The 16,453-nt window shown below is 35.1% G+C and overlaps 2 protein-coding genes across 2 annotated transcripts in view; one reads left to right on the top strand and one right to left on the bottom strand.

Moving 5' to 3' along the window:
* Nucleotides 1-721: 721 nt before the first annotated feature.
* Nucleotides 722-15,236, bottom strand: LOC123524973 (prolyl 3-hydroxylase OGFOD1-like). The gene is made up of 13 exons (XM_045303625.2): nt 14,925-15,236; nt 13,051-13,202; nt 12,323-12,372; nt 11,721-11,821; nt 10,309-10,425; nt 9,586-9,677; nt 7,256-7,384; nt 6,325-6,438; nt 5,863-5,942; nt 4,103-4,389; nt 3,371-3,502; nt 1,699-1,757; nt 722-884 (listed from the first exon to the last, which is right to left on the bottom strand). Exons 1-13 carry the CDS (start codon nt 15,088-15,090, stop codon nt 738-740), a joined length of 1,626 nt encoding a protein of 541 aa, XP_045159560.2. The 5' UTR covers nt 15,091-15,236; the 3' UTR covers nt 722-737.
* Nucleotides 15,237-15,321: 85 nt separating this feature from the next.
* The window catches only part of LOC123525812 (metalloprotease TIKI1-like), a 71,694-nt gene continuing 70,562 nt past the window's right edge, over nt 15,322-16,453 (top strand). The window contains exon 1 of the mRNA XM_053539670.1: nt 15,322-15,388. Within this exon, the coding sequence (XP_053395645.1) occupies nt 15,386-15,388 (3 nt within the window). The 5' untranslated portion in view covers nt 15,322-15,385. The remainder of the gene's footprint in view (nt 15,389-16,453) is intronic.

The following is a 16,453-nucleotide window of genomic DNA, read 5'->3' as shown; positions in this document are numbered from 1 at the left end:
TAACATCCTTAACTTTTTGCCGGATATACTGTTTTGCTGTTCCTCACCACAAACCCTTTCGGTGGGGATACCAATTCATCGAATTTGCTTGTTCTATATGTCTTTGTAAAACAAGTGAATCCCTGAAAGGGGCTAATTTTAACCCCACGGCAATGATTTGAAAAACTTTGGAAGAGGATCACAAGATAACGCTACATGTAAAATATCTGATCTCTGGGCCTTGCAATTTTGGAAAAGAATATTGTTAAGGTTTTTCCCATAAGTTTCCATGGAAACCAGAATTCTAAATGGAATGGAATTCTCTGAAACACTTTGGAAGAAGACCATGCAAGCATCCTAGACAAATTTAAATACTTACTATTTAATGGTTTCAGAGAGATTTCATTTGAGCCGCACCATGAGAAAACCAACATATTGCATTTGCGACCAGCATGGATCCAGACCAGCCTGCGCATCTGGTGAGGATCCATGCTGTTCGCTAACAGTTTCTCTAATTGCAATAGGCTTTGAAAGCGAACAGCATGGATCCTGACCAGACTGCGTGGATGCACAGGCTGGTCTGGATCCATGCTGGTCGCAAATACACTATGTTGGTTTTCTCATGGTGTGGCTCATTTCAAGAAAAATGAGGGTGAGTGATTACAATAGCTCATCCCACGGGTGAGCTTAAACAGAAACAATACTTCACCACTTGTCTAGAAATTAAAAGAAAAGACAAAAGTATAAAAGCAACAGTTTTATTCATAGTATACAGCAGCTATATCATAGAATCCTTTATTGGGCATTTTATTTATGTCCGTGTTGAGATATTTCACAAATCGTAGAGTTTCCTGATCTCTGTACACTAGTGCCAAGGAGTTTGGTTGAGGGGTCACTGTTAATAACTGAAATATACAACATCAAAACCGTTTACATATGAAATGTAGAAAATCACAACTGTACGAAAGTGCCTGGGAGTTTGGTTGAGGGGTCACTGTTAACAACTAAAATATCAAAAATTACAAACATTTGCTTTCCTTCAAAATACTGGAACAGTGATTACACTTGACATTTGAGCCGCACCATGAGAAAACCAACATAGTGCGTTTGCGACCAGCATGGATCCAGACCAGTCTGCGCATCCGAGCAGTCTGGTCAGGATCCATGCTGTTCGCTTTCGAAGCCTATTGCAATTAGAGAGACTGTTAGCGAATAGCATGGATCCTGACCAGACTGCGCAGATGCGAGGCTGGTCTGGATCCTTGCTGGTCGCAAAGGCACTATGTCGGTTTTCTCATGGCGCTGCTCATTTAATTAAGTACTGGCAAAAACTGAGTGGTTGAACTGCAGGAAAGAGCCTTTAGTTTAATTTATACTTTAAGCTTCAGTATGATGAAAGTTACAAGCTGATTTTATTCACTCTAAAGTCTGCTTCTTAGAAAAAAGCAGTAATTTTGTCATGAGAAGGTGAACTTGTGACCCAAGCAAGCCCTTTAGGTTAAACAGTCCAAGTCTTAACCACTAGCTCTCACTGACTGGAATCCAAATTGCCTACCAGCAGATAGATGCCCTGTCTGAACAATCAACATGAGCAGAAGGGGTTGGGGGTGGGTGGGGGTGGACATTATAAACAGATACATCAGCTTGCAAAGTAGACAGCCTATATCAAACTATTTTGAATAAATTGACAGTGAATATAAAACCAGTCCTTGCCCTTACCTCTTCATCTTCACCTTTAGCAATATACGATGTGAAACCTCCATACTCCATATCCCAGTCTACAAAAATATAGCATGTTTACTGTTAGGTTGATTTCAGAAGGACTTTTCAGAAAGATGAACAAGCAGAATAGCCTTTACTATTGTGACCTTAAATGCACTGACCTCCAGATTTGGCTAAAAATAATCTTTCTTTTAAATTGAAGTTTGGTCATATTATGAACATTAGAATATGAGTTTTTGTTTCTAAAATATTTTAAAAATTCCAAATCAAGAAAAAAAGATGACCGCGCTAGGAATCGGCAATAAAGACATTTTCCCATCATCATAACCAATAACGCTATAGCAGAATTAGTGAATTATGACTTCAAAATATATATAATTTTAAACGAGACAGTTTACCTGGAGTAAAGTGTTATAAACGCTTTTCGATTTTCATCGTAAAAAGTAGTAAAAGCAGCAAATACTTGTGTTTCCGTAATATATAGTTTGTCAGTAATAAAGTTTTAAAGCCTTCTTAAAAAATGTGGCATTTATTTCCAGATATCTAAAAAAAAATGTTATTTTTTTGTTGTCGAACGATCTGGAGGCCAGTCCCTTTAATAACATTTGTGGAGTCAGAATTTTCATTGATTTTGTGGTTCAAATATATCACAAACCTATCTAATATAAAAATACTTTTCTACTTTTAAAAGCAAGAATCCTCATTCCCAATAAAATCCAAACATACAATCCATTCAACCCTTCCGGCAATAAACTTACAGGAACATAGGCATCAGTTTTAAATAGTACAAGTGCTAGAAATATTCAAACTTACAGATATACATTGATTGTTAGACAGTGTCTTGACCCAACACAGTGTAGCAGTATTTCAGTTAGCTTACAGCTGTCACTTAATGTTGGGTTTCCAACCTGCTTTCTTCAAGATGCTGAATCAATACTAGGGATAAAGGACCTTAAATGCAGTGCTTAACTTGTGTGCAAGGATCAGCAGTAGGATAAGTTAAATGATTGAACAAGAGCTGTCGGTGGACAGCAATGCTCAACTATTCAACAGTCTTGTCAATTGAATGAATATTAAAGTTGAAAAGGGGGCATAATTTTGTAAAATTGCAGAACAGGGTTATGGAACCTGTACAATGCATATCAGCTCATGACAATGGACAAGTGTGTGAAGTTTCAATCCATTCCCATTAGTGAGTACTGAGATACCAGCTTACATACAAAAACTTAACAAAAAAACTGCTTAGTAAAAAAAGGGGCATAATTTTGTAAAAATGCAAAGCTGAGTTATGGAACCTGTGTGCTGCATGTCAGATCATTACAATGAACAAGTGTGTTAAGTTTTAATCCATTCCCATTAGTGGGTACTGAGATACCAGCTTACATATAAAACCTTAACCAAATATTTCTAAGTCGAAAAAGGGGCATAATTTTGTAAAAAAGCAAAATAAGAGTTATGGAACCTGTGCAATGTAAGTCAGTTTATCACAATGAATAAGTGTGTGAAGTTTCAATCCATTCCCCAAAGTGGTTACTGAGATACCAGCTTACATACAAAAACTTAACCAAATCGGGACGTGGATGCTGGCGCATGGATGAGTCCAATAGCTCTACCTATTCTTTGAACAGTCGAACTAAAAAGTAAACAGACTGCTTGATAAAGAACACACCTTGACAACCCAGATAAAGCACCATGTCGAGGGCAAACTGTGATCCCTCAGTATCGGTATCATGTATAAGAGTATAACATTGATGACTCCAGTGGCGTACTTCAGTCCGGCACCTGGCAGTGCATCCAGATTCTGTAAAAAAGACCTTAAGGCAGTAGTATATCATAAAATTTGAAACTGCACATGTCCAACTGGAAGCAAATATGAGAATTTGCAAAACTAAATGTGTTTGTATATACATTCTTCTATACAATTACACTTATGATTTACCTGACTCCAATTTTATGCTAAATGAAATAATAATGTTGAAATAATAAATTACCACAGGAATGCTACAAACATGACTGCATTAAAATGACATCATAGACATGATCACATTCCACAATAATTACTACGCAAAATCTATAGCTTTTATCTTGAAAGTATATCATTTTTTAGCATTTTTTGTTATTTGAGCTCACTTTAAATAGCTGCTATTTACCAAAATATTTTTCATGAATTTTTCGGTTTGGATTGGGATCAATATGCTGCAGCTTTTATACACTTGTATTTAGACTTTCTTTTACAGAATCACCACTATCTGCAGTAGAATCTTTATTTTCTTCTTGTTTTCCTTCTTCTGTTCTAATTAAGTTTCCGAATATTACTGTTACTGTTAAATATAAGAAGATTTCTGTTTCCTTAACTGTAACATGAAAATTGCCTCTGGATAATGCAATTTGTATTTTATACCTTTGTTCCCTTTCTTTGAGGCAGCATCACTATCTGCAGTACTATCTGTCGTTTCTTCGTGTTCAACTTCTTTTGTTTGAGATTTACTCGATGATGAACCCTGGGCATCCTGACTAGAACCTTCACTGTCTGCTTCAGACTCTGATTCAGAACTGCCCCCAGCCAATTCGTGTAGTTTAAGTCCAGACATATTTGACAACAAGAGAAACATGGCATCAGATCTGAACAGATTTACACATGTCTGAACCACTTCTGGTAAACAGGTTTCGTCTGCATGATTATAGCACCTGTAATAATTGTTAATTGTGAAACTATTGTATGTTGCTATGTATATATAAATGAACAAAGAAATACAATAATAAACATAATTCCATAGAATAAGCCACATGGGTTTTCAAATATTGTAAAGTTAACTAAAACAAGAGCACCGCCTTGCGGGTGCTGACGCTCATCTGATTTTTTTTTGTATAACAGAAATATTGTCCTACCCATGATTTTCTAAGTCTAAAAAGGGCCATCATTCTTGCAAAAAGCAGGATAGAGTTATGTTTCTTGATGTACAGTGTCCACTTATGATTGTGAAAAACTGTTGCAAGTTTTAAAGCAATAGCTTTGATAGTTTATGAGAAAAGTTGCCTTAAACTAATACTCAACCAAGAAAATGATTTTCTAAGTCCAAAAGGGGCAATAATTATTGCAAAAAGCAGGATGGAGTTATGTTGCTTGCTGTACAGGGTCAGCTTATGATGGTGAACAAGTGTTGCAAGTTTCAAAGCAATAGCTTTGATAGTTTAAGAGAAAAAGTTGACCTAAACATAAAACTTAACCAAGAAATCTGATATTTTCTAAGTCCAAAAGGGGCCATAAATCTTGCAAAAAGCAGGATGGAGTTATGTTTCTTGCTGTACAGGGTCAGCTTATGATGGTGAACAAGTGTTGCAAGTTTTAAAGCAATAGCTTTGATAGTTTAGGATTAAAGCTGACCTAAACATAAAACTTAACCAAGAAAACTGATTTTCTAAGTCCAAAAGGGGCAATAATTCTTGCAAAAAGCAAGATGGAGTTATGTTTCTTGATGTACAGGGTCTGCTTATGATGGTGAACAAGTATTCCAAGTTTCAAAGCAATAGCTTTGATAGTTTAGGAGAAAAGTTGACCTAAACATAAAACTTAACCAAGAAATCTGATATTTTCTAAGTACAAAAGGGGCCATAAATCTTGCAAAAAGCAAGATGGAGTTATGTTTCTTGCTATACAGGGTCAGCTTATGATGGTGAACAAGTCTTCCAAGTTTCAAAGCAATAGCTTTGATAGTTTAGGAGAAAAGCTGACCTAAACATAAAACTTAACCAGGCAACGCCGACGCAGACGCCGACGCCGACGCCGACAACCGCTCAAGTGATGACAATAACTCATCATTTTTTTTTCAAAAAATCAGATGAGCTAAAAATCATGGTTTTCATATATACATATCTTTTGAAACAGTATTCTCCGAATGTGCACAGAAAATTTTTCAGACATAAATCGGAAGTTAAATCAGACAACTTACTAACACTACAGCCAAACTGACAGCTCTCAGGATGCAAACACTTCAAGCATGTCCATTGTGATCATTTCTCTACTTAATTTACATTTTTCTTATAATTAAATCAGGTCATAAAACTGAGCTCAATTAACCAATCAGATGCTGGAGATTCGAGACTGGTCCACTGTGATTTATAACCTTGGGCCCAGGTAAATGTAATTTCTATACAGTGTACCTTTTGTTAGCAGGTCCCATCTTTTTCCAACACATGTTAGATGATTTCAACACTTCAAGGAGGGCCTCATACTTCTCTTTCTGAAATTGAATGTAGCATTTTCCCATCTGCTTTATAAATGAATAAGTCATATTGAAGTAGTTAGCACTTAACAAATAACAGGAAGTCAAAAATTGTGTTTCATGTTAAGAAGTTGTCAGTTGCTTCCTGAAAAACAATGTGACCATAAGGTTAACTGACCACTCCTACCACCTGAAGTACTGCAATGCCAAGTTTTGCTCTGTAATTAAACAAAACTGTGGATTGCTACTCTCTGAAATTCTGCAAAACCAAGCTTTCTTCTGTAATGCAGTGTAGCCAGTTGCTATCCTCTGGTCTCAGTTGGTAAAAACTAAAATTTTCATGTTAACATGCATATATATCTGCCTACTACAATACACTTCAACATTTACAGACTACTACCTGCAGAAAATCTTGCAGCTCAATTTCTGACTCATTCTCAAACTTCTCCTGAATACTTCCCTGGGCACCAACACTCAAATACACCGGATTTATCCAGTCAAAGAAAACATCATCCTGGAAAAATAAACAACAATAGATACTGCTGAAAAAAACTGCTACCTTTTCTAGCATCAAATAGGAAGAATGTCTTTGAATATGTGGAATACAGTGCTTTAATGAACACAATACACTACTGTAATGAAAATACAATATAGTATGACTTGAGAAGATCTAAATTAAGCTGACATATGGCCTTGGTAGCCTAGTGGTAGAGTGCAAACTCTGAGGATGGAGGTGGTGGATTCTCTCTCTGACTGCATCATACCAGATATATTAACTAGATGCCCACGGGTAACATGTCGAGCCTGCCAGGTGTAAAAAGAACTAACATTTATGGTACTATGACCTTTGACCTATAAGTGAGACCCAGACCTTTGAGGAACCTGGGGTTTGCATATGACACTCCATCTCAATGAGTTAAACATTCATACCAAATATAAACAAGATTCCTCAATGCATGTCAAAGTTATGGGCTGGACAGATCTGACATGACCTTTGACCTCCATCTGTGACCTTGACCTTTGAGATAGGAACCTGGGGTTTGCACTGACACTCTGTCTTACTGAGGTTAACATTCATGCCAAATATGAACAAGACTGCTCCATGCATGTCAAATTTATAGTCCAGACAAACAAATCCTGTTGGACGGATACACTGACACACATACACCGAACAGCCATTTGGATGACTATGTCTTCACTTCCACAAGTGGGCTCGACAAAAATGGTACCAGTAGTTCTAACACTATAGATGAAGTGTCAAGAGTGATTTGTATAGTTGTAGAACAAACTAAGTATAATGTAAACTTAAGTCAAAGTGTTGTTGTACTTACATCAATAGAACTGTATCCATGTAGTTGTCTTGGTTTCTCAATGTACGGAGGCGGTCTCTGTATTGGGGGACCATGGAACCAGCCACTGACAGATAACCTTGTCTTGTCCTCTGATAGAACCTCTGCTACCTGCGAATATAGGGAACAGTTATATATTTTTGTACCTGTATATAAGGGGACCATAGAACCATCCACTAATAGATAACCTTGTCTTGTCCTCTGACAGAACTTCTGCTACCTGCAAATATGGGGAATGATTATATTTGTGTATTTCTATAAAGGAGGACCATGGAACCAACCATTGATAGACAGGCCAAAAAATTACAGTCATTTATGATATATCTGAACTTCATGAAGTTTCTCCTAGGGAGAAAAAACTTTTATGAAACAATGAAACACACAGTTCTCTTCAATGTGTAAGTTAACCAATGAATGATAGGAAGATTTCTAAAGATTAATGAGTTGTTTTTTCAATGTATGCCATACCCAATTCTGAACGAGGAGTTTTAAGTTTAAAAAGACCAGTATTTTTCTCTTTCATGACAATGTCATTGTGTTACACATATAGAGATTTTAGACTGAAATAGGTCATTCATGACCATATCTTTACATGATATATACGGGTTTTAGAGTTAGGTTGACAGGGATCATCCTACAAGGTGATTTGAGCGATATTGTCACTGTAAAGTCGGCCACTTCGCCTAATTATTGCCTTCGGGCGAAATCCGAATTGCCTAGTTTTTCAGTGTGTTGAAATCTGTTTATAGACTTTAAGTTGTAAAACTTGATGCATATTCTAGATTTAATTACCGATAAATCCATTGTCAACCCGGCCTACTCGCCTGTCAAACTTCAGCCAGTCATAGCGTTAATATCCCACTGTAGTTAATCAATAATATTGTAAGCCGCTGCCATTTTGAAAATTTTCAAATCGGCATGTAAAAAGCTGATAAACTTAACGACTGCATGATCTTATGCACCAACTGTATATTATTTCTTGATTTTATTAAAAATTACTTCAAAAATTATTTCAAATACTGCCAATTTCAGTAAATGAATTACCCAGGCACTGTGGATAAAAAATGATTCCGTGGACGTCTGAACTGCCGTACAAAATATTGTAAAAAGATCGCCAATATCTACAAGTTTGGTATTATTTTTGAACAGATTAAATGGCATTATGCGCATGTTACTGCACAGTGCATTTTTGGTGAATGTTTTATAAAAGCAATTTTCAGCTGCTGTGCATTTAAATGTGTTCAATTAACGATAATGCCGCATAAGCATTTGAAGTTGATGCTTTAGAAATAAAGAAATCGGACTAATAAAATAATAGTTCTTTTCTGCAATCTTCTACTCAGTGATCTCCCTTACCAATATGTAGAGATTTCTGAAGTTGAAGGGAAGCAACTCCTGCATGCAGTTTGACTTTTCTTAAAAAGACTGCCCCAGTCAAAATAAGAAAAGTCATATTTGGAAAGTTATTATTTTGTACTGGTAACAGGAAGAGTTTTGTATATTGGGTTAAAAGCTATAATTTCCTCCACCCTTTTTACACACACATCTATTTCATCTGGAATTTTACTTGACAAATGCACAGAATTCCACTATTAATTAAATGTATAAATGTGAACAAGTTGATGCAAGAATCGGGCATTATTAAAGCACGGGAATAGAAACATGAATTAAAATTTTCACGGCGTTTCGATCGTGCACCTGATAAATTTACGAGTTTCGGATGTGTAAATTTCGGATAAAAATTTAAAGGCGACTTTTTCATAGCTCAGTTTGTACTTTATTTAGAAATTTATGATAATAATAGTGCAATATTCAATTTCCTTAAATAATTACTGTTTATAATTTATAGCAATACCCATAGAAAATGAGTATATAGGCGGGAAACTGAATACTATGCTGAAACTTCTCCTTAAATTCCTCGATTTCTCCCTCAATTCTGTGGAGGGAGAAGTCACTTCTCCCTAAAATTTTGACCTTGGATTATCCCTGGTTGAAACCGGCTGGTATTTTTTTTATTTCATGACCATGTTTCTATATTATACATATACAGGTTTAAGGTTAAAACAGACTGGTATTACTTTATCTCCCTCATGACCATCTCTCTACATTCTACATACATGAGATGTAAGTCAACACAGGCCAGTATTCTTCTCCTTTATGATGTCTACATATTACTTCTATGAGTATCAAAAGATTGCACAATGTAAAAGGTAAGTTGCTCATATCTTCCTACATTTCTATTCATGGATAACATCGTATGCTATTTTAAATTATAATCATATTGCATAAAAGAGTGTAAATCCTTTTCTTACCTGATGATATGAGCCAGGTGTAACTTCAAAGAAAACAAAATTATTTCTGACAGGTAGTATTGACTTCACAACTTCCTTTGGCTGTATATTATCTATAACGTAACAATTCAAATCAATGCGTGTAAGACTTTACTTAGCTGAATTTATTTAAAAAGCATAACATTTAAAGGGTATTTGTAAATACTTTAAAACATTTTCAAACCACTATATAAAACATGTTCAACAAAGCCTGTATAAAATGCTGCCCTTTGAATAATAGCCACATATTGAATCAGAAGTAATTTTGGGCATATCACTGCCATCCCTTATATTGTCATTGGAGGATATGCCAGGTGTATATTGCAATATTACATCTTTACATTTCAGTTAAAGTTTTAAATTTTGTTTTGACCTCTTAAGTGAGAGTATCAATTTACCATGTCATCACCTGAAGTGGTTATGTGCTTCTTCAATGCATTTATCCTTTTTACGTACTGAGGTGACAATATAAATGGATATGCCCATAAAAGGGAATATTGGTGATTTTATACTGGTCAAAATGGCCACTACTAGCCTACTTTAGGTAAGAATCTAATAACATCTGTATCTTCAATATTTTATTTATTTCATAATTTTTTTCACCTCTGTCAATGTTTCGTAAACCTCTGTTTGATTAAATATGTTCTGAATTGTAAATTTATACAACAAAATAATACAATTTCATAGAATCATTTGTTTTTTTACCATCCACACTGAAGAGGTCCAAAGCACCACCATCTTTCTCAGTCCAGGAGTTAACAAGGTAGAAAATGTAGGCTATTCTACGTCCTTCCAGCTCATCGTCATGGCATAATAAAGTATCTGAAATATCAGGTAAAAGCAACTACAGAAGACATCAATTATGTAGTAGGGTGGAGTATAAGGGTGCACTTATACTTCCTTGCTATTGACCTAGCTTTTATAGAAACGAGGTAGAGTGTCCGCCTTAGATGTGAGAGGTCCCGGATTCACTTCACGGTCAGGGCTGAAATAGTTTCAGTCTGTTACATAATTTTATACATCTTATCTTCTTCTTTAAGTGAGGATGAAATCGATTCCCAAGACAATAGCTGTTTATAAAACACATATGCCACCCCAGCCTGATGATGGCCTGTCCTATTTTCAATCCTGAGATCACACTGACCCTGCCCTTTGGCGCAGGAAAATAATAACCAACAACTGACCACAAGCAATCATCCTTTGCAGTTTGTAGACTGTATGCCTAAGGGTTATAATACATAACCTGAAACCATTTTCAATCTCAAGGTCACTAATTTGATCTACTGCCCCAAAAAACAACAGAGACAGGTAATCCTCCTATGAGGGTTGAAAGCAGTACGTCAAAGGGTTCTTAGTTACTGAGTGAAAACCAGTCTAAAACTGGAGGTCACTGTGACCTTTGATCTACAGACCCTACAGACCCCAAGCAAAGATGCTTCTGAATAAGTAAGCTGGACATCCATCACAAAGTCCATGAGATAATGTTGTAAAAAGATTTTCTTTATTTAGCTGCCTTGAAAAGTGCTTACACAGAACAATTTGAAAAAAAAACTGAAAAAGGACAATGTAAGATTGCTATAGACCAAGTTTGGTGATGATCCAGCAAGTAGTTCATGAGAAGTTGTTTAAAGGGATTTCTTATTTTAAGCTCTAATGACCTCTAAAAACACACCAGTCAAAGCCACACATCATACACCCATCCACCTACAAATCCATATTACAACTGATAGATGTACAGGGAGTGCTTTAAATAAGTTTTACTGTATTACTTTATTCCCCCATATAAATGCTCTCCCTAATAAATTTCCCCTCTCCACTGGCCCAACCACTCACTTTTTTAAACAAAATTAACCCTTCGCCTGCTGCAGGCGAATTTAACAGCCTTTGCAAACAGCTTGGAACCAGATCAGACGCCGATTAAATTGGCGTCTGATCAGGTTCCAAGCTGTTTGCTACTCTGACAATATTTCTTCCAATTTTGGAGCAAATTGAATGAAATTTACAATTTTAGCAGATGACATTTCCAGCAGACGACAATTTAACTAGCATGCTAAGGGTTAAAAAATAAAGATAATTTCATTTTAAACTGTTTCATCAAAGAAAAAAATCCAACAAACCTGTATATACATACTGTGCACAGAAAGCATCCACTGTTTTGTTTAATGGTATACCAGTGACCTGTATCAGCCAGTCTCTGAATGTCTCACAAAGCATTCTCCTGTATAAATACAAGTATTTCCTTTACAGGGACATTCCTCCAGATGTTCATCACAATATCACATTCTTTAAAACAGAGCAATGTCTTGAAAACATAAACAAGTCAAAAATTAAGAAATAATGTATAGCAGACGATGTTTGAATATATTTAAATGCTACAAGGCGGTTACATGTCTGCAGAATCATTCTATGAGGGCATAGCATAAGTAAATTATTCTATCTGGTGTATTACCAAGTTTGAGTGTTGAAATATATTAAACATACCCAAATGATACACCACTGATGACTGAAACAGACTGATTTTAAATGTAAGATAAAGTATCACTTAAAAAATTTTAATTAGCGGGAATAAAAGAGAGAAAAAATTTCTGAAACTAAAGTGTATACACTTGCATATCTGTGATTAGCTAGCTATGTGCCTGATGAGTAAATTAAAGTGTAAACTAGACTGCAGGCAATCTGGCAACAATTAATGATAATGTCATATCAAATATCTAAATACCTGAAGGCCATTATATTTTCAGTCTTTGCAGTTTTTAAGTCTTCTGTACTCTGAAATGCCGATCATTTTTGTGATTATATCACACGTTTAACAAGAGCTGTCAGTAAGACAACACGCTCGACTTTTCTCAGTGCCTGACTCTGAATTAGACCTTTGCAAGTAAAAACATTATGAAACTTTAACCAAAAAATTCTAAGTTAAAAAGGGGCATAACTCTGTCAAAAATTCAGAGCTACTGAGATTGTTTCTCCTGGTGTAAACTTTGATAATAAATAACTATTTTAAGTTTCAAGTCAAAAGCTTTGATAGTAACAGATACTTGACTTTATCAAAAACTTTAACCAACGGCGATGCCGGGGCGAGTGCAGCTGCTCTACTTTTTCTTTGAAAAGTTGACCTAAAAATTAATTATTACTGGTTGCATTACTATCATCAAGAATTATACAGTACTGAAAATTGTCAATAATGGATCTTTGGTCTAGAATATAAATCATCTTTCCATCAGCACCATTTAACAGGATTTAAATTTTAAAAAGCGCTTATACTGAATGAATATTTCTGATTGCACTGACCAGTTAAAGTCACTTCAGAGGAGGAACAATTGCATATTCAAAATAAACATTTCAATAAAATAAAATTTACTGCAAAAATAAAAATTAGAATATGTGAATATATTGATGAAAAAATATTTGATAAAAGGTTTGTTTTTAAATACTTGAAGTATATACCTGATGAAATTTATAGAGGTCATTGTTTTTCTCCGAAAATTCTAGGTCCATCAATTCATCTTGCAGTTTACTGATGGCTTCTTCATCCTTCAGAAAGTTCGGCAATACGCAATGACGGAAAGGTCCATGACTGATCTCAACTCCCGATGCATCTGAAAATAGTCTCATACAATTAACCCTTTCCTACAATACAGACAGGTCACAGAAAGCTTTATCTTAACAACACAGGACATAAAATGTTTTTACTGCTATGTCTTACATCAGAAAAATAAGTTGCCTAAAGGTTTTTCTTTCTTTTTTTTAGCAGTGGTAGCCCCTGAAAGGATCCAACTTGAACCACTGGAATAAAACAGAGATCAAGATTTGTGAAGATTTATCAATTAGTTCATGAGGATACAAGGGGATGGAAGATGGACTAGGGATCGTCCACCTTTATTAACTGATGACACTGTACAAAGTTCTGGTGAGCTAAAAACGATATTGTTCGCCATTATATAAATTCATTTATTATAAAAACATTTTTATTTTGGTCAAGTCTGACAGGAATAATGTATATTCTGACTAACAGTGCAGAAAATCTTTATAAGACAGTGTCTTAAATTTTAAAGAAATTAACCCTTAATTGGCTTTCCCACTAAATGGACAGTAGAAATTGAATTATCTCAGAAGTATTGTCCACCATCATTATTTTTGCTTTGTTTTGAAAATTCAGTCAGCAGGGCAATCAAACTTATTTACTTTTATTACAAAGACAATGGATATTACTGATACAACACTTCAAGAAAGAGATCCTTAAACCCTCAAAGCCACACACACCCACGAACACACATATATTTAGGCAGAGACAATTTACACCAACAAATCCACACAACAATACACCAATTATGGCGAAGCAACTAGCAGTACAACAGAGTGTGCATATTCCACCACAAATTTGTTAAACTGATAAAATTAGTTTCGATGCTGAGTTATATACAAGCCCGAAGAGCACTTACACATTGCTTCAATATCTGCATATATCTTTTTTTTTTTTCTATCTTTTCTATGGCACAACCTGAGTGAAATTATTTTGAATGACGTATAACCTCCTGAGTGTATAAACAGTGTTCTGTTTTGCTATAAATTCTTTCGATTCTAATATGTCTTTTATTGTAAAATTTAGATCAAATATGATAGAACTGTTTCTTCGCACATACACTGCGCCAAATGGTAGGTCATTACACTCCTTTGTTTATACATGCTAGGACTGGAAATGGTAACATGTTTTGCAGAAGAATCAATATGGACGAAAATGATGGCGAATTATTCTGCAAAGCGAATTACCATGTAAATAAATCAAGACAGTTGTGCAATGTGACATTTCGTTTTAAACATATTTTTAAGTAAACTATGTGATAAAATTAAAAGCATTATTCTCAATGCGTACATGGCGCTAAATATCACGTTGACGTGATGTCAAATTAATATTGTTGTGATGATAAAAGCATGATAGTCATATTAGAATGAAATATAAAGCTTTTGTTTGTTTGTTTTGGGTTTTAACACAGTTTTTCAACAGTATTTCAGTCATGTAATGGCGGGCAGTTAACCTAACCAGCGTTCTGAACCAGTACAGACCTGTTCTCCACAAATAACTGCCAACTTCCCCACATGAATCAGAGGTGGAGGACTAATGATTTCAGACACAATGTCGTTTATCAAATAGTCACGGAGAACATACGCTCCGCCTGAGGATCGAACTCTGGACCCTGCGATCCGTAGGCGTAGACCAACGCTCTACCTACTGAGCGAAATATAAAGCATATTCAATGTTGCTGACAGGAATAAAATTCACCAAAAAAATCGAAATAAGTACATATTTGTTAAGTGCTAACCGTCTGTATATGTAAGATTTTTAGTTTCTTGCCATGCATCTCTCAATTTACTGATACACGATTTTGAAGTCAATTTCTCGCTTAAAATCTGTTGATTACACGTGACCTTTGGCGTTTTCGAATCAACATCACTTGGCGATAATGAAGATTTCCTTTTTCCTGACATGCTTTGTTTCAAAAATATCAAAATATCAATGTAAATGTGTCCCCTTCCAATCAGTTGAATTTTCTACTTCACGTTTTCGTACTACCAAAAGTTGGACTTTTGTTATTATTTACGACTTTTAGTTTTTATTACTGCAACGTCAAATAAGATCATATATATCATTTTAAGACAGAAATAAAACAAAAATATATTTGTTATTGTCTATTGGTTATATTTATTTCCTTTTTATTTGTTGAATTTCCGCTTTTCGATAATCTTTGGTTTTGCGACTTCTGTGGAAAACGCCGAAATAACGATGGTATTTTCAGACATTCATATTTATAATAACCTAATTGGCTATCAGTTTTCATATACATAATGTTTTCTTTCCATTTTAATATGTCTCTTTATATATCACCCGTGCTAATTGCTGTTAATATTTCATTTAACAATACAAGTATTTGGATAACACTATTTCGGACACTATTAGGCAATTAGTAACCTCTGTTTAAACAATGATTTCAGTAACTACCAGACTAATCAGTTTAGGTATGTGATGTCATTAATTGCAATCAATCATCAAATCTGCTCTTCTGGTTAGTACTTTTTGTCCGTAATTATAGTTCTGGCTGCCGTAAATTGACTGACGCTGTTTTTATTTTCTGATGGTCGCGTCCATTAACAGTCCGTAACAGCATATAAACATCTCTGAGCTGAATTTTTTTAGCTACAGTAATTAATGATATGGAAGATTGATGTGTTGTTTTTCAGATTTTCCCCCAACTGTTTTGGGAATTGGGCTGGGAAAAATGCATCATAAAACACACAAATTGGGATCTTTTTTAATTTCAGGATTAATGACTTACAGGTCTCGACAAATTTTTTGAAAACAACTCGTCCTGTAGGATGTGCTGCCTAGAATTTTCACTCGTCCTACAATTTTTACTCGTACTGCAATTCACTAAGCAGGAACAAACTTTTACAGACAGCATCTTTTTTAAGGCCTATGCTATTTTGAAATTATGAATTAGGTGGGTGGGGTACATGATATTATTTCTGATTAATTTCGAAGTTACTGTAAAACAAACGTTATTCCAATGTGACAATACATCAAAACCATGAAGTGCTGAACTCTTACTTTAATTTAAAAAGTAAAGTGGGAAAAGTTATCAGTATGTTCGTGTCACAATTTTCGGGGTAAGTATTCTATGTCATCGTGCATAACTGCGAAAAACTATAACATACATAATAAAGCTAAACTATCCGTGTAAATGAGCTGAGAGCTATTTTTCTATTTCCGTTTATTACTTTTCTAAAAAACACATTACAATTTACCAGGTGTTGGCAAAATTTGTCATTTTTGTGCACATGCCTTTACACATTA

The sequence above is a fragment of the Mercenaria mercenaria genome, chromosome 3 (assembly GCF_021730395.1).
Source record: "Mercenaria mercenaria strain notata chromosome 3, MADL_Memer_1, whole genome shotgun sequence".
NCBI lineage: Eukaryota > Metazoa > Mollusca > Bivalvia > Venerida > Veneridae > Mercenaria > Mercenaria mercenaria.
The sequence above is the reverse complement of the archived record's forward strand: the minus strand, read 5'-3'. Positions and strand labels throughout refer to the sequence as shown.

Coding starts and splice junctions, on each gene's coding strand:
- LOC123524973 (XM_045303625.2), bottom strand. CDS start 15,090: ATGTCAGGAAAAAGGAAATCTTCATTATCGCCAAGTGATGTTGATTCG. Junction 13,203..14,924: donor AAATCTTACATATACAGACG/GTTAGCACTTAA, acceptor GACTATTTTCAG/ATGCATCGGGAGTTGAGATC. Junction 6,439..7,255: donor ATGGATACAGTTCTATTGAT/GTAAGTACAACA, acceptor TTATTTTTCCAG/GATGATGTTTTCTTTGACTG.